This window comes from Vanellus vanellus, assembly GCF_965231255.1.
Source record: "Vanellus vanellus genome assembly, chromosome: 4".
NCBI lineage: Eukaryota > Metazoa > Chordata > Aves > Charadriiformes > Charadriidae > Vanellus > Vanellus vanellus.
Window position 1 is genome coordinate 14,624,200 of NC_138909.1, and position 26,018 is coordinate 14,650,217.

Here is a 26,018-nt window from a genome sequence, read left to right on the forward strand (position 1 = left end):
GTGAAATATTTCATCCCCGGCCATTAGTGTGCAAGCAGCTGTTGCTATCACTGGAGTGTAGGTTTGACCTTTCAGCTTTAGATTTATTGTGTCTTTATAAATCCTGAAGTTTTGTTATCTTTCTGTGCATTGCTCTCATGCGACTTGTCACAACGTACACCCATGAGCTCAGGATAGTGGAACTCAAGTCAAACATAGTGTGATAGTGTCTTCTCTGACTTGTTAAGGGGGTCTCGTCAGCACTGCAGTAATCCTTGTGACAGGTAACATACACTTTATAAAAAAGGAAAAAAAAAAAAAAGGGGGTGGGGGGGCAGAACCTACTGTGAATGTTTTGCTTTCTTAGATTAAGACTTGTGGGGGGGAGGTGACTTTTAATTAAGAGCTGGTGAAAAGACTGAAGCAACTTTAAAAAAACCCAACAAATAAACCTTTTTCTGGTGAATACACAAAACCACTATTTTTTAAATAAATCCATCTGATGCGAAGGCAAATTGTAATCTGGTTGGGTGATCACACATGCTATCACAGAAGTTGATCTTCAGGAGGAATCTGAAGGCAGGAGTTGTCGTGCCCTTGCTTATTGATTCAGGGAGCTGTCAGAAGTTGAAGAAAGATGGTATGTGCGGGAGAAAGAAAAATGAACTGAATCTGGTATTGTTGGTAAAGCAAGGCAATAGTGGGTGACTTGCAAGAGGCAGCGAGTCAAGTAAGCACATTGACTTTCCTAAGAAGAAAAAGCATAAAAATAGAAAGAGAAGCTCAAAACTGCAATAAAGCAAGGGAATAAATGGAGAACACTAAAGTAGAAGATGATGTGATCAGAATAAGAGAAGGGAGATTGTCCTGGCAGTATTATTTTAAATAGGAGGGATATGGGAAAGGCTAGTGGGTGAGACGATCAGAACACGCTCATGATCAGAGAGGAAAAGATCACATTTTGGAAATGCTCTGAGAAACAGGGCAGCAAACCAAAGACCATGTAGATGTGTGAGTAAGGGACCTGCAACAGATACACTTCTCCGTATGCCATGACAAGCGTCGTGCCGTGACAAGTGTTATGTTTTCATTGCTGACAAAGCAGTGAGAGGAGACGGCAAAGCTAATATCTGCGGTAGGGAACATGTTGCTGGCAAGACAGTTAAGGAGCCATGTCTTCGCCACGCAGGGTGGGTGGTGTGAAGTAGAACAACTAGAAGTGATAAGGTGAGTTTGCGAGTGATCAGCAACGACAGAATATTTATAGGCGCAAGAAGCGGATAAGATGATGTAGGAAGATGGAGGGATGATCTGGTCACTGGTCCTAGCTTGGAGACAGTGAAATGAGGGCTCAGGTCCTGGCTCTGCTGCAGATCTCCGGCTTTATTGCTCTGCACAGCTTTCTGAATCGGTTCTCCTTTGGTGAAGAGGTGATGATAATTCTCTGTTGTCTCTCTGCCACACTCCTGCACATTTTGTGCTTGCCATTAAAAAAATTTGACATACTGCAGAAAAGTAAGTATTTATTGATGTGACTGATGCTACAAATCATAGTAAGAATCAGTTTAATGTGAGTTAGATGATCCATACCTGGCTGCACAATTATGCCAGGAATAGGCATAAGGCTTTAAAAAAAAAAAAAGGGGGGGGGAAAAAAAAAAAAAGAAAATAAAAAAAAGAAAATAGAGAAAGAAAAATAAGGCCAAGAACCCCCAAGCAAAAGGAAAGGACTGTGAAAGTATTCAGTTAGTTTTTGATTCACAAAATGAAGCAGCAGTTAGTGATACATTGTCGGAATTGTATTTTGCGCCTTTTTTTTTTTTATTGCTTTAATTAGTGGTGTAACACTGGGAGACTAGCTCACATGCTGAAACGTCAGTTAGGAAACGGTGCTCACAGTAAATCTGTGTGGAAGTATTGTTCTGCTGTATTTTCAGTGTTTTCTTTTGTTTATTTAACAAGCTAAAGTTAGAATCGACAGCACAAGACTAGAAAATGGTGACAATAGTTTGAAAACAGGAAATTTTGGCCTTGTGTGTATTCGGAACAGATGATCAGGATGATGGCCAGGAGAGTGGAAACTTCCACTGAGACTGTTTTTTCCTTATTTTGCTCAGTGAGAAAAGATGGTGCTTCCTGGAAAACAAGTCTTAAGTATTTAAAGAAAGTCGTAATGTATCCAGTATTTTCCTCGTATCGCATTTGTTTATTTTGCAACACTCTGTTTACGCTTCTTAGTATTTAATGCCACTAAAAGTAGAGTATTTGGACTGTTGTCAAATCTTGGAAATGCAGTTTCTGCTGTTAGAATTAAGACACTAAACACGCCTTTTTGTGCTCAGTTCAGTTGTTTTGTCTTACATTAAAAAAATAAGGGGGCATCATTTTTAGGGAAGAGGATGGCAGTTGGCAGTAGGTTTTATGACAATAGTTTTCAGGAGTAGCTAGTAATTACATGTTCTTCAGTTCTGGTTCTCATGATACGGCCTTTAAAAAAAATAAAAAGTTTTAAAAGATTTCCAGAAAATGCTTTCTGAAAAACATCCCTTAATTTATTTCCATGTAGAAATATGCAAGTGTTAATTTCTCAGGGAAAACATCAGCTGAAATTTTGAAATTTCACCAGGTTGGAATTAGTTCTACAAGCCTGAAGAGTAGCAAGTGGAAAAAGTAAAGTTCTGTACTTGAAGTACCATTACCTAACGTGACCTCTTTTAGCTACTTCCCGGCAGTCTTCCCAAATACGTGCCTTGTGGGATGAAGCTCATCAGTGACAGTTGTTACTGGTCCGTGCCTACCACAAACAGGATTTAAAAAGAAGCATAGTGTGAAGGAACACTTATTTTTATTTCATTTGAGCTTCTAATGGGATGCAGAGCACAGGTCTAATGCACGAGTTAGTGAAGCTGTGCCAGAGATGTGTTTGGCTCCTGCTATGAAGAGAACGCCTGGACACTAGAAATGTGGAGGCAAAAAGGAGAAGAAATACTCAACTTCTGGTTTTGATCCTTTTTCCTGATGTTTGTCAAAGACATGTAGCAATTTCCCTGTTGTAACCTTTGCACTGGAAAAAAAGTGAAGAGGGAGGGATAGATGAAGTAGGTGGGAGAAAAAGGCATAAAGAAAATTAAATCTTGATCCCAGCAGACAGGTATAAAGACCTCAACAGTAGGTTCAGGGCTTAGACAAATGTCCAGGAGAGCATTCTGAAGTGACCTTGGGCTGTCTTTTTTTCCCCCTACTTTTCTCTGGTTCACTCTCTGCGTGTCTTCTACTTACTTTATAAGTTCTTTTGGAGCAAGAAAATGTTTTGTCACGTGTTTGTAATACATCAAGTGTTCTTTTGGATCCTTCCCTATGCCCCTGGGTAAGTCACTTCTTCCAAGTCTTAGTGGACTTCTCTGGGAAAGGAGGATGCCAAATACTGCCCTTTTACAGTACTCTCTGTGGAGTACAGAGATGACAACCTAAGCACAAATGTCTGCACACTTGAGAGATGAGAAGGAAGGTCTGAGGTTTGTAATTTTATTCCTGGGTCTACTGGTCATACATGGGGGACAGATTTATTAGTGGTATTACCGGAGCGGGACGTAAGTGATACCCTCTTTGGCTTAGGCAGCGCTCAACAGTTTTGCAGGGTTTTTTTTTGACTGGATGCTACCCAAGAGAAAAAAAAAGTGGTAAATATGCTAAAAGAGAAAAATCAGCTTTAAATGACATGAGGATTATGGGTAATAATACTTAGCAAACCAAAGAAGGACAGTTGACCAGTTTATCAGTAAGCAGAGTTTCTTAACCACATGAGAGCAAATGCTGTAAAAAAATGATTTAACATTCCTAAGCTTTTAAATAAAAAGTTATTTTAAAAATGTAATTATTTTGGCCTCTTGAGCAACAGCTTGAGGGGATCCAAATGGAAAGTTAAATCCTTTTAAAAATATAAATATAAATTATCTGCTCTTTCCTGCCCCTTCCTCCTTCCTTTCCCTCTCTATTTAAACATACAGTCCCTATTTCCTACATATTTGAAATACAGCCAGTGGCTGAATGAGGTACATTTCAGATATATATGACTGGGAAATAAAATATCCATAAATGTAAAGATTAAGGGAAGTATAGCTACAACTTCTTCAACAGATATACCTCTTTTAAGGAGATTATATTGTAAATCCTGTGTATTGCATTCAGCTTTAGCTACAGTCTTTCAAAAAAAAAAAAAAAAAAAAAAAAGAAAACCCCCAACACTGTTAAATGATGCTTTCTGCCAATTTCTTAGCTGATTCACTCACTTTTAAATCAGCAGTTTGCATATATGTGAGTGGAAGAGCTAATCGTTGGAATTTCTTGGTGTTGCTTTGTAACCTACTCAGAATGCTGTGTGAAAAATACAGAATTCCACTATTCCTTTGATCATTTGATGCTCTGTGGGTGAGCAGCTCGTCACATTTTAGACTACCTCAAAAACAAGCAAACAAGCTTGTTTCTATAGTTATGATGGTCTCATGATACGATGGTCTCATGATACAAACAGGACAATGTTTGGCAAGAACGGTGGTGTCCTATGTTAGACCAGCTGATAGGCTTTGCAGCTCAAAGGAGAAAACAAGCTGAAAGGCGCACAAGGCCTTTCTTAGTCTGAAACAAAAGCAGCAAACCTCGTTAAACCTTGTTTTGTAATAATTTACAAAGCCCACACAGGCTTTTGGTGAACTTGATTCCCATGACGTTTGCCATACTACACTTTATAAAGGAACAATTTTACTTCTGAATTAGGTATTTGATCTGCACGCGGGGCTTTCTAACTGGGTGTTAGTATATTGATAACATATATTTTCAAAACCCTATTTATATTAATAACACACATTTTATATATATGGAAAAATCTTTCATTAAAAAAACCCACCTTTTCTCTATTTGCTCAAATATCTTTCCAGAATTAAATTATATTTGTGTTGGGAGAAGATATTTAAATCCCATACTGGCTATTCTTTTGACTTCTCAAACTTACTGCAGTTGACTTTTAGCACAGAAAACCAGTGTTTAATAATGTATGGATGATAACATCAGTAATGTGACAGATAATTATTACCTTTAATTTTCCTGTGACTTAAAATAGTTGCATCTTTTTTTGGTGATTATGAGAAATAGACTGTAATGTGCTCTGTAAAAGAAAATGCAAAATTTTCAAAGAAAAATGCCAAAAGGGCTAAAAAAAAAAATTAAATTTGTATACCTACCTATTTGCACATGTGTATGCTCTCTTTTAGAGATTTCTTTTTGGAAGGCCATTACTGAAGACACTCTCTTCCTTACGCATATAGCGCAGTATTCTGTACTTCAGTGAGGCAGTATACAGCTTTCGTTACAATGACAAATACTGAAATGTTAAAAATAGATCAAGCTTTAAGAATCCCAGATATTTTCAAATAACAAAGAGTGATTTATGTGGGCTCATTTTGCACTTTGACAAAATATAGAGGCGCTTTTGTACTATGATTAGCAAGGGTGCTGATGTCAGTTCGCTTGTCTAGCTTTAAGCTTTATTCTGCTGCTAAATTGTGCTTTGTACTGTAATCCAGAGAACCTTTGTATCTGCCTTATTAGTGTGTAGTTTATGGAATTGCTTTTGTTTTTGAATATAATCTGTGCCAGTTTCAGTGAGTGTGACTCATTATATGACTGAAATAAACATTCACATATGCACTATGTGAAAACTCTTCAAAAATAGTAGCAGGTGCTGGTAGGCTAAATTCAATGTTTTAAGTACTTTATAGTTGCTATTTTGTAGCCTGAAGGGATGAAGGCAAATTCTGTTTAGCTGGTTGATTTTTCTGAATTTCAAATTTAGGAGTCCTATTTACTCATTAATACTCAACAGAGATTGTCAGGATTGCTAAGAATCTTTCACTCTTAACACAGTACTAGAAATAAACTCCTAGAAGAGGCACGCTTGGTTGATACAGAGTTGATTTTTTTAATTTTTTTTTGTTACGCAAATCGTGAGACAAAATGCATCGTGCTTCTCAATTGCTCTTGTCCCTCTCCTACCTATCTCTAGTCTCTTTCCTCCTGACCTAAACTTTGAAAATTTCATCTGAATGACTGCAGGCTGGGGTTAAAGATAAAGCTAGTTTCTGAAGCAACAGAGTTTTGCAGTTTGGTTTGTAACAGTTATCTGTGATCAGCCTTGTCTGGAGAGAGAGCCTCCGATACTGAAGTTTCCTGTTATCCCAGCATCTAAGTTGTCACTTGATTTGGAAACAGGAAACAAAACAAACTTTGCCAGTGTTTTTTGGGTCGCTGTTAAAGAGTGCTTATCAGCTGCACTACTAGAAGATGCTCGCATTTGAAATCTAGATTGAAGGGGTTTCATCTGTTGCATCTTCTGTGTTTTACTGTTCACCCAGTTAAACTTACTGCTACCGTGGAAACAGTTGCTTGAGACCTTGACTTGATTCACACAGTTGAGCATTTGGAGGCAGATGCAGTATTCACAACTACAATAAATATACTTGTTTGATAAAGTCTAAAGGTTATCTTAAATAACTTTTAGAGGCTTGGTAGTGGGAGAACGGATCACAAGCCTTAATTAAGCTGTCTGGCATTTTTCCCTTTCTCCTGCTTTCTGTATTATCTTTTCATAACAGCTTCCTAAGCTTGATACCCAAAAAAGGCATGCCCACTTGACAATGAGGGTTTTGTGAGTCTCTAGTGCGAAGCCGACGACGCTAGTTTGGAGCTGGAAGATGGCAGGGCAGTTCTCGCTCTTTGTCCTTTACGGCCTCCCTCCACTAGGTTCTTTGAAGGTAGCAACTACATAAAAATGAAACGGAAACGCTCTCGTGCCTCAAGAAAATGGATCTGAATCTTTTCCTAATACATAGTAAGGAGCTCTTGTTTTCAAAGCTATGTCACAGCATATAAAGGACATCACACGTCTTGACCTCTTCTGGGACCATCCTTGCCGATTTCATTCCTTCCCTTGGTTAGCATGCAGCCAGGGCTGGCCAAAAGGAGAACTCACTCACCTGTTTTATCGCTTTTATTTCTTCTGTGTTTTTTTGTACTTCTAAAGGACTTGCTGGTGACCTTGTTTGAATATCCTAAAGACATTTTAAATGGGGTGCCTTGGGGCATGGTGTGAGTCTGCGTCGTAATGCGCCTTGGCTTGGCTACTGCATTGATTTGCCTTGCTCTCCAACTTTGCTGAAAAGCGTAAAAACAAGTGGACAAAGCAGTGATGGCTCCCCACTCTGTCCAGGCTCTACTTGCAGATTTCTAACTGTGAATGCAGTGCAGCTCTTCTAGTGGGCAATGGCAGTACATTTAGTTTCTTCTGCTGTGCCCATTATCCTGGCCTTTGTGCATATGACGAAGCTTGGAGCATGGGATACTCTATTGCTGGTAGAGCTGAGGAACCAAAATGCAGCTAAGTGGGGCAATAAAGATGCTGTTGGTAGCACCAGGAGAGTTGTATGCAAACCTTGGTTTGAATTAGGATCTTTGGTGAGAATTATGGCAGGCGATGGAGGCCCACTGGATTGAAAGGCAGCTGAGGATTAGTTGGAAGATGAGGCATTTTAGTTGTGATTTTTCTCCTGGACTAGCATCTTTCTCTCTGCAGCAGCAGGAAGGCTGGTATAACAAGCACGGCGTCAGGTTGTGAAATGCATTTCTTCTGTGGAAGTACTTTCCACAGAGACTGTTTTTATGCGGTAAAACTACAACATTTGGTCATTCTCTCTATCCCCATCTCTCTAACGGTTTCCAAAATAAAAATGTAGCTCTTTTTCTGTAAGAAGTACTATTGTAGAAATATTACAAGGTTCTGAGTGCCGAGTTCCCCTAACATTGAGGCGAGCATATGATTTGAGCATTGTCTGTTCTTTAAATGCAGGTCACTATTATTGAGCATCAGTGAAAAATTCAGAGTTAAAATGCATCAGCCTGAATCAGCAGACATTGGAAACAAGACAATATGAGCACTTAAAGATATATTTTATTTTGTCTTCCCCATGCCTACATCAGCTTCTTTCAGAAGTTTTTTGTGTGTGCCTTTTTCCCTCTCCTGGTCCCCTCCCCACTTTTTTTTTTTTTTTTTTTTTACTGGATTCAACCTTTCTCATGTTGTGAACAGTGATTTCATTATATGTCCCCTTCCTAAAAACCAAGTTCAGATACAGAAGAAATGAACTTTAAAATACAAATTCACTAATCCTCTAGTTCACTGCTGTAATAATACGTAAATAGATTGTGTTAAATATAGGTAACTGGTGTGTAATCTCTTAGTTATAATTGAATTTATTAGTACTGGGTTCAATCCAGGTTGAAACCGTACACAAAAGGTAACAGTCTTAAAGTATGATTTCTTTCTTCTAATTTTTCTCCCCTTTTTTCTCTCTCCAATTTTCAGGCATGGAAGAGGAGATGGTTTGTGCTACGCAGCGGCCGTTTAACAGGAGATCCAGATGTATTGGAATACTACAAAAATGACCATGCCAAGAAGCCTATCCGTATTATTGACTTAAATTTGTGTCAACAAGTGGATGCTGGATTAACGTTCAACAAAAAAGAGTTTGAAAACAGTTATATTTTTGATATCAACACTATAGACAGAGTTTTCTATTTGGTAGCAGACAGCGAGGAGGAGATGAATAAGTGGGTTCGATGTATCTGTGATATCTGTGGGTTCAACCCTACAGATGAGGGTAAGTTCTGTTGGTTTTTCTGAGAAAGTGTGATGCCTACATGTGAAGAATGTTTCAAAGATCAGATTTCTATCTTTAGTAGCTGGCATATGTTTTAAAACTTGGATGCCTTGGCTATGAAACTTGCTTGTTACTCTGACCAAAAGTAAGCAGGGTAGAGGGAGATATTAAGAATTTGTTACAAATTAAGTGTGCTATAGAACTTGGATGATGCTCTTCTGTTTTGCATGATGTTAGATCTTGAGAGTATAGGAAAAATCTTTAAGTAAAATCATGCAAAACAGAAGATCATCATAATCATCAAAGGAATCCCATTTGGTATAAAAATGTATGGTTATGCAAGCAGGAATGAGTGCAAAATGTCAGGTTTCTAATATTACCATTTCTCCGTCTGCTTTGCATCTTGAAGAAAAAAAAAAAATCCACCCCCCACCGGCTGAAACAAATGAAAAATAACTTGTAGTTCTCCACTATCCAGCTCTAATCCTACCAAAATAGATGTTGTGTGAAAGCAGCTTGAAGGAAACAGGATGGTGTGTTTAATTCCTGCAAATACCTTGTGGCCATTGCTTGTCCTGAATCCATCCTTATTTATTTACTTATTATTCCTGCATTCCTTGTGGAGATTAGTGGGTTGCATGACTTGTAATTCTGTGCACAGTCCCAAGAAAAGATGAAGCAAGAGCGGTAAGAGGGTTAGAAATAAAGCATGCCTGACTGAAGGGGCTGGAATTAAATCCCTGGGTTTTGTAGGATTGTGGATTGAGCGAGGTGGGGAAAAAAGGGCTTGCATCTCTTCTACTCCAGCCAAATCTTCACAAGTGACTGGAAAATATTGTTGCTTTTTAAAGAGAGGCCTTTTTCTTCCTCCTTATTGCAATTTTGAACTAAAACTTTGTCACAAAAGCTTCATCTATGAATTGTCACTCTGGTAGCAAATTCAATGAAGGGTACTTGTTTTGACAGATCCAGCATGTTTTTATGACATCCTAAACATAACCGAGACCACCCACAGCACGTTTCTAAGAGCGATTGCCATGTGATTCAGTGTTCAGTCTGCCAGGCATCCCTTCCGTACGGGAGAGAGGTAGGCAGGTGGATAATACACTAGTGCACCAGTGCAGCCGTGGGCAGGAGGCGCTTGGAAGTCACTGGTTCTGGGGACAAACTAGGAATCTGGGAAGTAAGGAGGAAATGTGTTTACCTGGCAGATCTTGTGTAGGTGAGAGCGCAAAGAAGCACGTGTCCATTGGGTGGAACGGAGAGGTAGGGTTCCCTCAAAGCCATGAGGCCTTTCCTTGCTGAGAACTGGTGTATTGCTAATCCTTAATTTTCTGTTGATGTTACGTCTTCCGTTGAACTGAAGGTGAAACGCGCTATGAATGCGGAGAGAACTAATCGTGCCATCGCTGTCTGTTTGGACCGAAACTGGTTTTTGTTTCAGTCAATTGTGTCAGTAACTTATCCCCATTATGCTCTCATTGCGTGTTTCATTTTTGACATTATTGTCTGAATTATCTCAGTACCTTTACTGTACATAAATGAGAGTTGGCAGTGCTGTTGGGTTTATGGGTTTAGTAATGTCTTGCAATGTGTTGAGGAAGAATTAAAAAAGGAAAATGGGAAAGTCAGTTGATGAGTGTCTGTTTATTGCCAAGTTCTTAATTTTACAAGATAAATCCTTCTACTAATGGAAGAGCAAGTCATAAACGTACTTTATAAAATCTGTGTTAACCTACAGTTTATTTTGAGAAGATAAAGAATAGGTTAAGTTCACTGCAGACAATAAAAAAGGCACTATTATTTTAATATGGAACTAAACAAAGAGAGTTTGTATGGGGCATAACCAAACTTCCCTTTAGCCTATGGAAGTGGAAGATAGTTTGAAGCTGGACAAAATGTCTCTTGTCAGACTGCTTAAGGGTCTTATGAGAGGCCTGTCATTAGCATCCTTTGCTCAATCAAGGACTGAGGGCACCATTGGCCTATTGTCCCTGCTGCTGTTTGTTTGGAAGCCCCATCCAATACTTCCTTGGATTTACAAAGGAAAAAAAAAAAGAGATGGTGGTGATTAGTGCTGTTAGAAAATTACTATGGAGGAGTTGTTTTGGTGTTGAGACAAATGAGGGAGAAAGAGTTAATCATAACTGTGGAGAGGCCGAAGAGATAAAGATCCCTTCAGACTAGCTCTGAGCTGATCCTTCCGTACTTGGTGAAGACTCAGAAATTCCTGTTAAGCAAAGTTTCTATTTTCTTTTATTCCTGTTCTTAAAAATGAGTGTTCACAGTAATTTTTAACCATCTAATGCTTTCTTCTGACCTTCCAACTAGAAATTGATTTATGCATGTGAAACCTGTTCATTCTGGAGACCTGCAACGTTACATTTGGATTTGGACTAAGTAGATAAGTTTACGTTTCTTAGTCATATTTACAAGCCATTGAGTCTCCAGCTTTCTGGTTGCATCACAGTATAGTGTAATCTGTAACAATTACATTACAATTACATCATGTGGCTTTTTATAGGGACTTTCTTTTAAGGAAGGGGTTACAGTGATTTAGGTCTTTTAAACTTACAACAAGACAGAGACATGAAAGATTTTTTTTTTAATAAGCTAAATAATTGTTCTACTTTTGTAAAGAAATATCTGGGTACTTTTAATGTATTTTTTTTCAGCTAATGTTTCTTGTTTTCAAATGGAAGCCATAAAATGTTTGTTTCTGTAGTATCTTTCTTTTTAAAATGCACATGCAAAGGTGGGGGGAGCTGCATGTGGGCTTACCATCGAATTTCATACTGCACTTTTAACATTCATATTTTCTCTGTAAGGTCATAATGTAATAGATCATTTAGAGGTTTAAATGTAACTATAAGCAAAAATGTGTTGCCAGTGTTTCGTGCGCTTCAGTGAGACACGTTCTTTGATGGAGAGACTAAATGGATGTGGGAAATGACTGTTCTCCTCTGCCTGGTGCTGTGGAGACCTCAGCAGAAATACTGAGCGTCCAGAAGGATGAGGATGAATGTTTAAAGAATGGTAGAAATATAGGAAATGGATTTTTAAAAGTGATTGATGAGGAGAAAAGTTGAAGGATTTGTTTTTCCCGGGAAGAAAATACTAAGGGAAAAGCTGATTTTCAAAGAATAAAAAGCTGCAATAAGCAGGACGTGGATCAGTTGTTATCTGAAGAGAGAAGTAATTTGTTTCTCTTTCAGTGAGCGATTTGACAATAGAGAAAAACCTTCTAAGGATAGTTAAGCACAGGCTGTAAAAGCCCTTCCCTAGAATTCAGTAGACATTTGTGATGAATGTTTTATACGTGATCCAGCTCCATGTTTCTGTAATTTAGTGAATTGCGTGCTTGGCAGAGCAAGGGAAGGAGGAAATAATCTTACTATATGCAAACATGTTACTTGCATGTATTCATTTGAATAAAGATAGCAATAACAAAGTAAACCAGAAGAAATAACGAAGTAAAGCAGAAGAAAAAAAGAAAAGGGAAGAACAAGACGTTGACACCTACAATTACATTTACACAAATAATTACGTGTGGTAAGGAGAGTTTCTGTCATCATAAGGGGGCCATACTTTGAAAGAGCTACAGCTTGCTTCACACACAACGCTTTCAAATTTTGCGGTATTTCTCTTCAGGCAGCTGCTATCTGGTATATGCCTCTCATGCCTTCTGCATTTTGAACAGTAAAATTATTTTCAGATAACTTTTTTTTTTTTTTAAATCATGCTCTAATAATACATGCATGGCAGGTCGATCACAGCTTGGGTGCAACAGCCATGACTGGCAGGATGAACATAACTCCACCTTCCCATCCTGACTCCTTGTCTTCTCCCTAATGCTGTGTGTTCAGGTGTCGCTGCTGCTACGCTGTGTTTGAGATCTCCCTATCAGATCACGATACCCCTGCGCTGCCTGTAACGCAAGTGTGGAACAGAAAACAGGCTCTGCCACTAAGAACTTGCTGTCTGTAGCAAGAGATATCGACATAGGAGCTGAGGCATGGGAAGAAGTGAGCACAAATAAGGTGGTTTTGCCCATTGTGACAGACAACGCTCAGGGGTTTTGGGCAACAACAGCTTTTGGGCTGTTGTTGAACTCTGGGATTTTTTGAGAAGTTTTCAGGGTGTCTTTGATAAATAAATAGTGGACATGAGTGGTGTTTAGGAAGCCCTTCCTGCATGAAGGGTCTGCCTGTAAGAAATAAAAAATGTTCTTCTTTGACAGCTTTAACAGGTGGATGGTAGAGGCTTGCCAAATTGAAATTGCCATCTCAGTAACATATGATGAATATTAGAGACCTTGATCATGAAAGGGCTCAAAAGTAAGGAGAAATAGCATGAGCTTTCAGATGAAGGAGGGGAGTCTCTTGGAGAAGTGTAGAGAGAAGTGCAATGAGAGAGTAGTAAGTTTAAAAAAAAAAAAGTCATCGCAACAAAGTTGCACCATAGAGAGGATGTACTTAATGATGAGTTGAGATTTTTTGTATTTCTTGGATGTGATTAACTAGAAGGAAAGTCAGCACAAAGATGACATGCCAGGAGGATTAGTGACTGGTGACCTGGGGTGCAGTGAAGAAGGGTGCATGGAAGGACCAAGTAAAGTATTAGGAGAGAGACCCTCCGGATACGGATTGTGTTGTCTTAAGAAGTGAGGCAGTAGGTTTGGAGGGAATAGTGGCACAAGAGCATGTCTTCTTGCGGAGCCTTTTTTGGTTGCTTGCTTTGAGAAGGTAAAGGTGGGGGACAGTGGCCACTGACCTGTACAAACATCTTTTTTTTTTTTTTTTTTTTTTTTTTTTTTTTTTTTTGAGGGTGGAATTGCTGAGAGGATGGTGATGACAGACTGTGAAGGGGGCTGTCAGAGTTGCAAGATTTCATCTGGCAAAACTGCAGAGGAATAGTAAAATTAGAAGAAGGGGGACCAGAAGGGGGACCAGAAGAGGACCTGAGACTTAGCTCGTGGTTGAAGAGCTGAGTAAAGGGAGGCAAAGCTGAGATAATCGTTGCCTATTATCCAAAGGAGAAAGAGAGGACAGCAGAGAAGACATAAGATGTCTTCAGCTTCAGATGATGTGGGTAAAGGATGGGTTGCTAAGTGAGCTGAATAGAGCACAAAATCTGCAACAGTAGGTCTTCCCTTATCAGTCTGTGAGGAAAAAATATGTATATTAAAAAGACATAATTTATTATCAGGAGTGTGGTCAGAATCTTAATCCTGAGTGTTTGGTGTTATCTTAAGCTGCCAGCCGCATGTGACAAAAATTCATTAACTTAATTTTCCCTGGTTCCCGCTGGACACCTTCTGTGGCATTAACCATCCCCTGATGAGTTGCTAGGAGAAGGGGATCGCAAGAGGGTGGGCTGGCGAACTTGTTCTGCAGATTGCTAGTTCTCAAGTCGCAAGATGCTGCGAGGCAGCGCGGGGAGCGCTGAAAACCTTTCTGAAGCGCAGAGGTGCCTATGGTTCCGGGCAGCGTGCTGCAGCCCCAGCTGGGTGAGCTTGCCACGTGGCTAGCACAGCCTGCTCTGCCGAGGGAGAGCTCTGGGCCTTTTTAGTGAAGAAAAAAAAAAAACCAACCCAAACGTTTTAATGTGGTGGGCTGCACTGTTTCTCTTCACAAGCACGTACAGAAGTTAGTCTATAACAGGACTCCTTGATTATTTTTCCTGCGTCACCCAGCCTGTGTACCATCTGAAGATGGAGAGAACAGGCTACAGATGTTTCTCCTCCTCACCCCCCTTTTTGAATGAGTAGTCTTCAAAAGAAAATTGCAGGTGGAGAGGGGGAAGAAATTCGGAGTGGAAACGCTTTTGGTATTTTCGAATTTTAAATGGATAGCCAAAAGTGCAGCTTAAAATTACATATGAACTGCAGGTAGTAAGTACTACATTTTAGGTACGAGCGCTGAAAGCTGGAAACTTCAGCGTGTGACAGGAGCTTGGAACGGTCAGTCGTGATTTTGGTTTGGACGCAGGAGGCAGGGTTGTCCTGAGCGTAATATACAATGAGCAACTGTTGAATTCTTCATTAGTGTTCTTTAAACAGAGTACCATGTTTACCTTCAGAAAAAGAGAGATGACTTTGAGATTATATTAAACTAAGAAAACAAACTTACAAAATGCACAGGAACCTTTTATTAAAGTTTTTAAAAGGATTTTCTCTGGGTGTAGCAGAAAGGTTCAGAATTGAGGCTCACTGCATAGATTTCATATTAATTGTAAGCTGATCGCTTGTGCTGAAAACCAAACCCAAACTAACGTGTCCATGCATCTTCAGGGCTGGATCTGGCTCACATCTATTGAGTTACGTATGCGAACAGAGCAAATGCTTGTTTGTCTGTGCCTGTCAGCGTACACATGCTTGCGCTCTGTGCATGCACACGCACACGCACACATGTGGCCCTTTGATTCCAGCATCTTTCACTTGAGACCATGTAGAAACTAACACTAGAGGAAACTCCAGCAGTAGATTACATTAAGCAGTACAGATAATGAATTAACAAACTTAATTTAAAAAAAGGAAAAAAAAAAAAGGTCCTTTTAAGGATTAAAGTGAGGTTTTGTTTATTTTATTTTATTTTATTATGGCTCCCACCATTGTATCTGTAAATTTTTGTTCAAGGTTATTACTCTAATATTTTGTTGGCAATTGGTTGTTTTAATGATAACATCTGCATCATAGTAAATGGATGGAATGAAACATCTCAGAAGAATAGTAGAATCGTGCAATTGCGTCTGTTGCTGATTCACTGTTATAATGGGAAAATCCCATTTCTATTTTAGTCTTTCTACCTATGATCAGCAAAGAATGCATTTTCTTACTTTGATTGCAATTTTGACATGTAAAGAACTGCTTGCAGTAATGAGGCTTCTGTGTTTTGTTCACTATGAGAACATTTCAAGTATTTACATAATTAGAATATTAAGAGACTATCATAATGTAGAAAATTTAAATTTTGTTCTTATTTAAAAAAAAAAAAAAACAACAAACAAACAAAACACGAAACCAGTCCTTAATGCAAACTCCCACACTCAAATCTTCCAGATTGTTCATAAAGCACAGATAAAGAACACGTGGAATAAAGAAGCTTTATATAGTTAAGAAGGAAGAGAGGGGAGCCGTTTATTGTTCTTATTCAGAAAGTGTTCTTTTTACCTCATTAATTTTATGATTGTTTTATTACTGAGGCAAATACAAAAATGGTTATGAGGAAAAAAGTATAAATTCGAACGAAGATAATGCCTGTTACTGCTCTTAACAAAGCAACTGAGAAAAGACAAAACTCTTGCCCTGTTTTGAGAAAGCTGCTTGTTCTAGCTGTGCTGAATGCAGGAATTATAAAAACAAAATAGGATTCTTGTTACGCTCATTTGCATGTTAAATATTCTGGATGTTTTTCCAGCTCCCAGTTATTTCAAAGCAGTCCGAGTGTCTGAGCTCTGGGAACAAACCAAATGACTTACAGCGCTCTTTGGTGTGCAGATGACCCCTTCCCTGAAAATCTGCTAGTCCAAAGTGGAGCAAGTTGATGATGGAACTCTTTGAAATCATAATAGGCTGCTGGGAGAAACTCTTTGCTTCATATCAGCTTCTGAAGTACATGGCTAAAGAGAATATTTGAGAGGGTACAGATAGGCAAACAGCATTCATTTGCTCAGTGATGAAAGTCGTTAACGTTGCTGTTTTCTTTGTAGTCAAATTTGAAATAGCTTGAATGCGTAAAGCAACTAAGAAGTAGCCCGGCAGTGAAGTGCTTTAGACTCAGTCCAGTTGCTCTTTAAACCAGGCATTAGCCTACACTACTTGACAGATACAAAATGCCTGTATGAAGATGAATTTCAGATCAGAAGGTTTGTCTCTTAATAGTTTAGTGCTCTATCCACTGCAAAAAAAAAAAAAAAAAAAAAAAAATCCCAACCAAACCACACAAAAAACCCCCACAACAGGTCTGTAGGGGGACGCAGGGATTTTGACAAGTGGTATCTGTGTCAAAATAAATGAGGGAGCTCATCACAAGGAAAGTATCCCTAACGATCCATTAACATTAATGGGCTCCAAATCCTTGCTCAGAGAAGAGATCATGAACCTTCTGGACAGTTGGACGGCGACACCTTTAATACTCAGTAACAATCAAAAGGCAAGTGATGAGGATAGGAACAGAATGAATTATTGTTATGTCTCTCTAAATCAATGTGCCACAGATATTTTTTGCACATTTTATGCAATAGTTAGTTTCCCTTCTCGGGAAGGAATTAGTAGAGCTTGGAAAGGTGAGGGTGAAGGGGAACCAGATCTGCAATGAAATGGCTTCTGGACCAAGAAAAATTAAGCAGCACCACCTCGGTAAAGCTGTGACAAAGTTGCGTAAAGTTGGGAACGGGGATTATGAATAGGACGCAGTTGTTCGCTGTTTCCCTGAAGATGGGAGCTGAAGGACATCGAGTGAAGCTATCAAGCAGCGGGTTTAAAATAAAAGGGAGTGTTTTTTCTTGCCACACATAATAAGGTGTGGAGCTCACTGCCACAGGATGATGGCAGAGGTCAAAAATGTAAATGTGCTCAAAAGGGGTAGGATAAGTTCAGAGAAAAGTTTGTCAGAGGCTGGTCAGCATAGACCGTGGATGCAGCCCATGCGCTGGGGTGCCCCAAAGCTGCAGAGCCCCAGAAGCTGTGGGCGGTATGGCAGGCTTGCCTTGCTGCTTGTGCCCAGGCTGTCTGCAGCAGGCCGCCATCAGAGATGGCACGCTGGGCTTCAGAGACTAAAGATCTGAGACAGTATATTTAGCCTAATGGTCTTCACCACCTTTCCTCCTTTCACCCATGACAAGTTATAGCCAGCCTTTAACTTCTTTTTCGTTCTCTCGCGCACCCATATTTTTCTTACTCCCCCGAGAAAGTAAGTCTTTCCTTCTCCAAATGTGGTGGATACATGGGTATTCCTTCAAGCTTCTTGATTTTTTTTTTTTTTTTTTTTAATTCCCCTCACCCCAGAAATTTACCCTTGAGTCTTGTTACTCTTCCTGGGAATGGTAGTGCATTGTTTGTTTAAATGCATCAGCCTCACGTAGGCATGCATCTTACTATATACTTGTTGAGCTCTCCGGACTACCTGTGGTCTAATTAACACACCCATCTTCCCTGGAAGCTGCAGTGGTGTTCTTCTGTTTGATTTCTTTTTTTCCCCTTGTGTGAACTTGGCACCAAGCAGAGCTAATGACGTGAAGGTCGAGTGTAGTCAGGGACAAGGAACAAGGGTGGGGATCGTGGTACACTGAAGCCCTTGAGGATCTTGGCTGTAAGTGTGGCCAAAGAATGATAGTGTATCTGGCAGGAAACCTTTCTTCTCTCTCTTACTCATGTGTAAATTTACTGGCGTTCCTCAGATGTGGAGGGGACAGGCCAGAGAGCTACTTGTCCTTTCTCCCACTACCTCTTTTCCAGGAGCAAGAAATACGTGCCTGGTAGGTCCGTTCAGCCACCTCTTTCTTCCTCCCCGCAACATTAGGGGAGTAGGTGCCTCAAATAGGTTCCTTCAAGCTCTTGAAGTTCCTAAATAATAGAAAATTGTTCACATTTTAGTATTTTAGCGTGTAGTAAAGAAACCATTTTATTTTTGTCTGTGTGTGATCACTGGGTGCAGTCTGGTTTTGCCTTTGTTCTGCTAATAGTATGATGCATAGGTCACGCACAGCCTTTTTATAAAAGCTTTTTTTTTTTTTTTTTTTTTAAGATTATCCTACCTTTTCAGGTAGGTTGAGTTGAGGAATTTTCATACACCTAGACTTCTTCCACCCACATGGGTGTGGTGGGATTTAATTTCTGAGCCTGTGCAACTGCTATGGGAGTTCAAAGCAAGTACTGCTGTTCCTATTTCCACGTCTACAACACTTGTACCTAGTGCACACAGAACTGGAAGCAGGAGGGCTATGTTCTGGTCTGCTCGTCTTGTTCTTCCCAGGATAGCGCTGGTGAAGTTACTTTGTAGTGTGTAGCTGGCCTGTAAGCCGAACAGGAGCAGTCTGCATTGGATAATAATATGTTCATTTAAAACAATGCTAATAATCGGCGTCCATTCTTGGGATGTGCAAACTGGAATGTACAATGAGTTGCAAGTACAAGGGAGCCTTGATGATTGAGGAACAATTTACTTAATTACGTTGGGTTTAGTCAATGTATCATTAAAACAATGAAAAAGTTAAATGATTGTTTAATGTTTGACAGTGTCAATATTTTCCAGACTCCCAGGTAATTTAATAGTCAGGATACATGTATTTGGAAGGAAGAAAGAAGTTACTCTAGAATATACATGAAGAAGAAGTGGATAAGAATTATAAAGGCAAGGTTATTTAAAAAAAAAAAAAAAAAAAAAAAAAGAAACACACCACCTCCTCTTTCCCCCACAAAAAAAAACCCAAACCAAACAACAAACCACCATGACTTCATTTATTGTACTAAATAAAAAGTTGGGATGTGTAATGAGGGGGCTTGGTGGAACATGATACCTATTGTACCTCTGCGTTATTTTTATAGCTGTAAGAGATCTTCCATTGCAAAACCAGCATTTTTCCTGCTGCTTTTCAGATATTGAGAGAGGCCAGTTCTTGACTGGTGACTAATCTCAAATATTGAAGTGACCTTGGTCAAAAAGGGATGAATATGTGCAAGTGCTGACTCGGGTTACCATATTCAAGTAATAACCTATGGACCTTTGCCTGCTCTTGATTAAAACAACAATGTTTTTAGCTGTCTTACTGTAGCTGTCAGCATCTTTGTTCTTTCTGTGACGAGAAAACAGGTTAAATAAGGCATAACCTCTGTTTCCAAGACATGCTTAAGAAATTGATTACAATTGAATACAAAGAGATTATAAAGATATATATATAAATACTCATGTCCACTGATTTTTACAATTTTGAATTAAAACCCCTGACTTTCCTCATCCTCTGTTAATAAAATTTTTTGGTAGCATTGTAAGACTATTTCTTCACTGTAAAAGGAATGCTTTGCTTCTATGTTGGCAGATGCTGTGAAGCCACCAGTCAGTTCTTTACAACCATCTGCTGAGTTACCCTTGCCCATCAACACTTCACCACCTTCCATGCAAGCAGAATCTTCCCTACCTCCTCCTTACCAGCTTATTAACATCCCCCCACTGGAGTCTTCCTCTGGTCAAGAAGATCCTCAAGACTACCTACTGCTAATAAACTGTCAAAGTAAAAAACCTGAACCTATGAGGTAAGTGACATTTTCTTCTTAATAACACTTATTTGTATAACAGGCCAGGAATGTTTGTGCTAAAAGCACTTTTTTGTTGCCAAGTCATTGGACATTTAGATGCGTATAATCTGCAGGGGGAAGCTGCCTGTAACTTTTGCTTCTGTTCATTCTGTGCTTGAACTTTTTGCAGCGGTGGTAATTTGTTTGATCAACGCTAGACCCATGTTGCATTCTTCGAAAGTGTGGACAGCAATTGCCCGTACGAAGTATCAGATAAATGCAGTGATCCAAGCATTTCATTGTAGTTTGGAGCGATGCGTGGCACAGACCAGAGAAGTACTCTTTTCTTTAGCCACAATCTGGTGTGTATAGTCCAGTCTAGGACTAGTAAAAGCTGGAGAAATTTAGCCTTTCTCTCTTCTGGTATTTGGTTCCTGAGTTTTGCCAGGTAAAGCTTTCACGGAAGGGATTCAGTAAAAAATACTGATATTTATTATCACCTGTCAGGTTACCACATCACTGAATATAGCAATCCTCGAATGGTATTTGTTGACTATTACTAACATCGTTCAGAGTCCCAAGCAAGAGTAAAAGATAATTATTTTATGATACCTAAGAATGCAGGAGACTTAAACCACTCCATTTCTGTATCCTGAACTTTAACTTTTTCCAAACAACAGACATTTAAAAACAAACTTAACTAAGCCTTAATTCTTACTGAATAGAGTACCCACGTAGTCAGTTCTCCAGAGAAGTATGCAATAGGAAATTTTAAGGAAAGAATTGAGAACTTCTACTGAATTAAATGTATATTTGTTTCTCCAACTGCTACTTCTAACTTAAATAAATGTACAGCACCTCCTGCATAGGAGGGTATGATATTTATGGTAGCTACCTGGGAAATATCGCTATGTTTTTTTCAGAACAGATCATGGTGGCCGTCCCTGGAGCAGGTTGCCCAGGGACTGAGTTGAGTGGAATCTCCATCCTCTGAGATTTAAAAAAAAAAAAAAAAAAACAAACCAACCACAAATGAACTTGACTGGACAAGCTCCTGAGGAGCCTCACCTGACTTTGAAGTTGGCTTTGCTTAGAGGCATTGGAAGAGCTGGACCAGATAATTTCCAGAGGTCCCTTCCAACATTGAGGGTTCTGTAGGAGAACCTTATAAATCTCTCTGGCAAGCTTCTCTTCTGCAGTAATTCAAAATAAAATCTGCTGGGATATTTCCAGAAAAATAAACAAAACGTCATATTCTTTTTGTGATTGCAGACAGGTACATGGAAGGCTGAGGAAAGCTTCCTTTGAAAGTGTGTTCATGAGTATTTCACATACTCCCTTAGGGCCATACCTTTTAGTGGTGGTGCCTTCTTCATCAACACCTTGATGCTCTGCCAGTTTTACCTGTGCCATGTGCTCTCCGCTCCCTTGGCATTTTTTATCTTGCTCTGTTGTGCCTGAGGAGTTTCCTGCTCCGTTTACTGATGATTACATGGTAGAAAAGTATCCACCCTTCACGAGCTTTCTTATAAAACGGAGGAATGAGACTACAGTTCCCCCAGAGTATGGAACGTGCGGGTTATGGGCAGCACGGTGTGCCCCAAAGGCTCCTGCAAGAGAAGGAGAAACCCAGTGTGTGCTTTCTCGGTGTTAAAGGTTTCAGTATTTAGTGATGTTTAGAAGCTGATGGTGCCCAAGAAGTATGTCACTGTTCCTGCCAAAAAGCTATCAGAAAGTTTGGTACTGTTTCCAGAACGGCTTTGGCAGACAAATCTTGACTTTCCATCAGAAATGCGTCTGAGTGCCCATTTGCTTCTGCGAGGGGTGGGCACAGGGTGAATTTCTAATACCACCACACGAAGTGTATTTTTAGGAATGACCAAGGTTGGGATTTGTAATTGACTTTCTCACCTGACTTCCAGAGTTGTGTGACGTGTGGGTTAAGCAGATGGAATAAAGTCTGAGGAGACCATAAAAGGGCGCACAAAACAGGGCAAGGTATGGAGTCCATGAATAGCCGGCAAAATTCCTTGATGGAGACATTGATGGCAAAGGAGAAGAAGGAATTTGGGTGTTGGGGAAGGCAGAACGTCCAATGGAGATAAAATGCCGAGGAAACTGAGAAAGAACTGAACGAAGCCTTTGGGAGTGTAGAGATTGTTTAAATAAATGATGTGTTTATAGGAATATTTGAAGACAGTGAAACAATAGCATTGTGATTACTTGGAAATTATATGGGCTTAGTGTATTATATTTTACTAAATTCACTAAGTAGCTATGCCCTTTTATTAAGAGGGCTGTAAAAATGAAAACTCAGAATAATAGTTATGCTGGAGTTTCAGTTCCACCTATAAGGACTGCTTATGTTTCGTGTCTGGTATAGTAGATATTCTGCTGGATTTGGGCCGGAGTATAGAGGATATAGACCTTTTCCTATGGAATTAGAGCTTTGTGTATCTGGGTAGCATGTTACTAAGATGACCGTTTAGAGGGCACTCTGTATACTTCCCCAATCCACATCCTTACAGGTAAAGAAAAAATTAAATAGCTGCATCATTTTCTTATTAATTTCCAGACTTGGAACAATTTATCTGTGTATTTCATACAACCTTTTTTTTTAGTGTAAAGTGCAAAGCTTAATAGATATAATTAAATAGGCGGGTACTGTAGCCTGAATGGTTTATTTCTGTGCTGTTTTCCCTTTAGACTTTAAAGATGCTGATATGCAGAGGGAACATTTTCTGTTCTAATTTTGCATGTTACTTTATAGATAATCTGGGAACCACTGAATTTTATTTCAAGGCTTCGGGGTTCTTTTCTGCGTGAGGCGGGTAACCATGAAACATAGAGGAAGTATCCGAGTTGCTTCTTTGAAATTTTTAAGAATTGTGGTGTTTCAGAACTAACAAATAATTTTGAAATGCTTCATAACGGTGTCATGCGATGCACCATGTACTGTTGTGAGAATATCCTGGACACAGCACTTGCAGCTGTAATAATGCTCTATTTTGTCTAAAATAGTTTTATGCTCTGATCACTGTTGACTTGAGAAAGAGCATTGTTCTACTGTAGCATTTAGTGAGATTTTAAGGTTTGCATTTGGATCCTAAATAAGAAAATGCAGCCAAAGACTGTTTCCAAAACCCTTATTGTTCTGGCTCATTCGAGAGGTATATTGAAACACTAAACGCTGTCTTCCTCATCTTTCCTATGTTTATGAACCAGCCAAGGGTCGCCCTTTCTCTCGGAAGAAGGGCAGGAATACCTGCTATTAGAAGATTTTGAAAGTAAAAAGATTCCACTGCAGTGAGTGAACAGTAGCCATTCTTGGAACGTGTGCGACAGATTAATCACAGAGCCATTAACTTGCCTGAAAACATTGTTTGTTTGAGATGCTTCTTGCATGGTGTTCTGTGAGTTTTAACAGAAAAACTGTGTAACTTTGGCTTCCACTTTCTGGAAATAGAGCTGGTTTATTATTTAGTTATTTATCTACCCACGTTTTTACTATGCTTGCTGTTTCTGTCCCAGATGGCTGGCACACGAGAGCAGTTTTGCTGCCACTTTGTTCATGGCATTCTGTTTAATCGGTCATATCGATTCCTGCAGATGGGAAAAGAATCGGCTTGAAAGGACGAATGGTCAAGCCAGACCGAATACAGCATATTTAAAAATGGGATGATTACCCCTCGGACTAAAATACTTCAAAAACTTTTTTCCCAGGTCTCTGTCAACAGGTAGTTTTTAGTACGTGGAGACGGGCTTTTCATTGGGCTCCCCCTGCCTCAATACCCCAACTCTTCTCTGCATCTTAATGTCCAGTCCTTGTAGATCAGCAGTTATCTCTTCTTGATATGTGGAAAGAGGTGTCCACTCCTAGCACTGTGTAAGGAATAGTTTGGCCACTTAGCGTGAATTGCAGATATGCGATGCCCACGTGTGACAACACTCAATTCATGTCACAGTCATCCTCTGCTTATAGAGTGAGGAGTTTTCATTATGTTATATCCAACTTTGCCATTGTTTTAAACTAAGGTGTAGAAAAACATTAATACTTAACCAATTGTTAATAAAATATTTAAGCCAACTTTTTTTTTGAGCTGTTCTGAAGTGCATGAGAAAAATTTAAATTTTCAGGTAACTTCCTTAAGTGCAGAAGCCATCAAGCATCCTGCATCTGAAATCCTTTTTTTTCTTTTTTTTTTTTTTTTTTATAAGAAAAAAGAAAAGAAAGCAGGGGTAAAGTGTCCCTGAACTCTAGTTGTAACCTAAATTTCCTTGAGGTAACGTAATTCAACCGTGCTTGTAGATTTTTCGAAATTGTAGGTGGTGTTCTCATCATCAGTGGTTAATGTTGACTTTTCAAACTTAGGTAAACTTCAGAGGCTGAATTTCCTGTCTTCATTTTGGCATAAACTGCTTTCTTGGGTTGTGTTTTGGACTGTCTTCAAACTTTTGGTCTTGCAAAATTGGATTGGTTACAACCCATTCATATTTTGAAAAGTCTTTCAATAGACTAAGAAGCTGATTCCAAAAGATTACTTTTAAAAACATGAAGTGAATCAGAAATGCCCTGCTGTAATGAGAAATGTAAGTTGTTGTCATCAGCTAAGCAAATGACAGGCATGGCTGCCTCATGTGTCATGCTTTTTGAAAGTCTTCTGTTTTCACAAGTGCTTCTAGTCAAGAAAGAAGCAGCAGCATTCACTTAGACCCAGAAAAACTCCTAAATTTAAAAATGATAGCATTTGTTGCTTACATATGATGGGCAATCCTTAAGCACTGGCGTCGTACATGTGCTGTTGCATTTTGAGCTTTGGTTATATGCTTCTGCATGTTTTTGTAAGATAAATGTAGTGTTTATATTTTATTTCTGTAGTTTAGGAAGTTTTTTTCATTTTAAACTATATCCTAGTGAACTGGAACTAATAATTTTGGTTCTACAATTGATTGTCAGTGTCCAGCTTCTCTAGACTGCCCACTTTATTTTTATAGCATGTAAAATGCAGATCGCACTGCTTGCCATACTTGCCTGTGTAAAACACACATGACTTTTGCTGGGACTTTGGTCTGAATGAATAGCAGAGGACTAGAAGAGCACCTCTAGAAAGTGAGGAACTCCTGAATGAATCCTTCGAGTAAAGAGCAAGGGCTGCAGCAGGGGCTAAGCTCAGAGTGGTACAAATCACACAGGATGTTCACAACTTATTATGCACTCAGGACCGAAGGAACTACATGAGGTTACAATGTGCTCTATTTTTTGCAAGTGTATTGAACTTCCAGTAGTTCATTACTGAATTTCTGAAGCTCTGAGGCAAGGGAATTAAATCAGTAGCAAACAAGAGAGACGTTTTTGATGGTCAGCATCATAAGGAATATAGGAAGTTTCACTTCCTTGGTTGTGCCAGGGATAAATACTTAATGAGAACATTCTCTTCTTTTTGGGGGGGTCTTTTAAACTAAATGCTTAGTGTTCAGAGGCACCTAGAAACCAATTCTGACCAGTGAGACAGAACTTAAATATATGTTTAAAATAGTAACCAGAGCAAAATTAGTGTGCTACTTCTAATGAAAAAAAGACCCACACCAAAAAACCTAAGAACAAGCTAACAGAAAAAGGTAATATAATTAAAGCTGGAGAAGAACTCTCATAAGCCGCTCAGACTGATGGAAGATTGTATCTCTGCTATTAAATAGAACAAAACCCAGTTGGTTAGGTGAATGGCATTTTTCTTGACTGCAGATGTCCAGTCTAAGCTAATCACGTTGGTTCCCTTGATAGCTGGCAGAGAGGCACTTTGGGGATGATTCATTGGGTTTAGATGCGTATCTAAGAAGAATGGGTTGTGTTTCACAGTCTTCATTTCTCCAATGACTGCGGAGGAAACCTAAATGAATAGCTAAACTGGATTCCTTTCTCCTCGGATTACCAGAACCCCGGGGAGATAAATCCAGCTGTCCCTTAAGAAAGAAAGTTTTATGTGATCTTACCGACAAATTGAAATTTGAATAATAAATTCTGGTTGTGATCACTTTGAGGTAGAGAGCCTTTTAAAATAAGGGGGGAAAATGCTTCATGTGATAGTCATGCTGTTGAT

The 26,018-nt window shown here is 39.3% G+C and overlaps 1 protein-coding gene across 1 annotated transcript in view; it reads left to right on the forward strand.

Annotated features, from left to right (window-relative positions):
* GAB1 (GRB2 associated binding protein 1) overlaps positions 1-26,018 on the forward strand; it is a 98,402-nt gene that overhangs the window by 46,041 nt on the left and 26,343 nt on the right. The window contains exons 2-4 of the mRNA XM_082482902.1: positions 8,393-8,687; positions 19,725-19,938; positions 23,146-23,226. Coding sequence (XP_082339028.1) covers positions 8,393-8,687; positions 19,725-19,938; positions 23,146-23,226 — 590 coding nt within the window. The remainder of the gene's footprint in view (positions 1-8,392; positions 8,688-19,724; positions 19,939-23,145; positions 23,227-26,018) is intronic.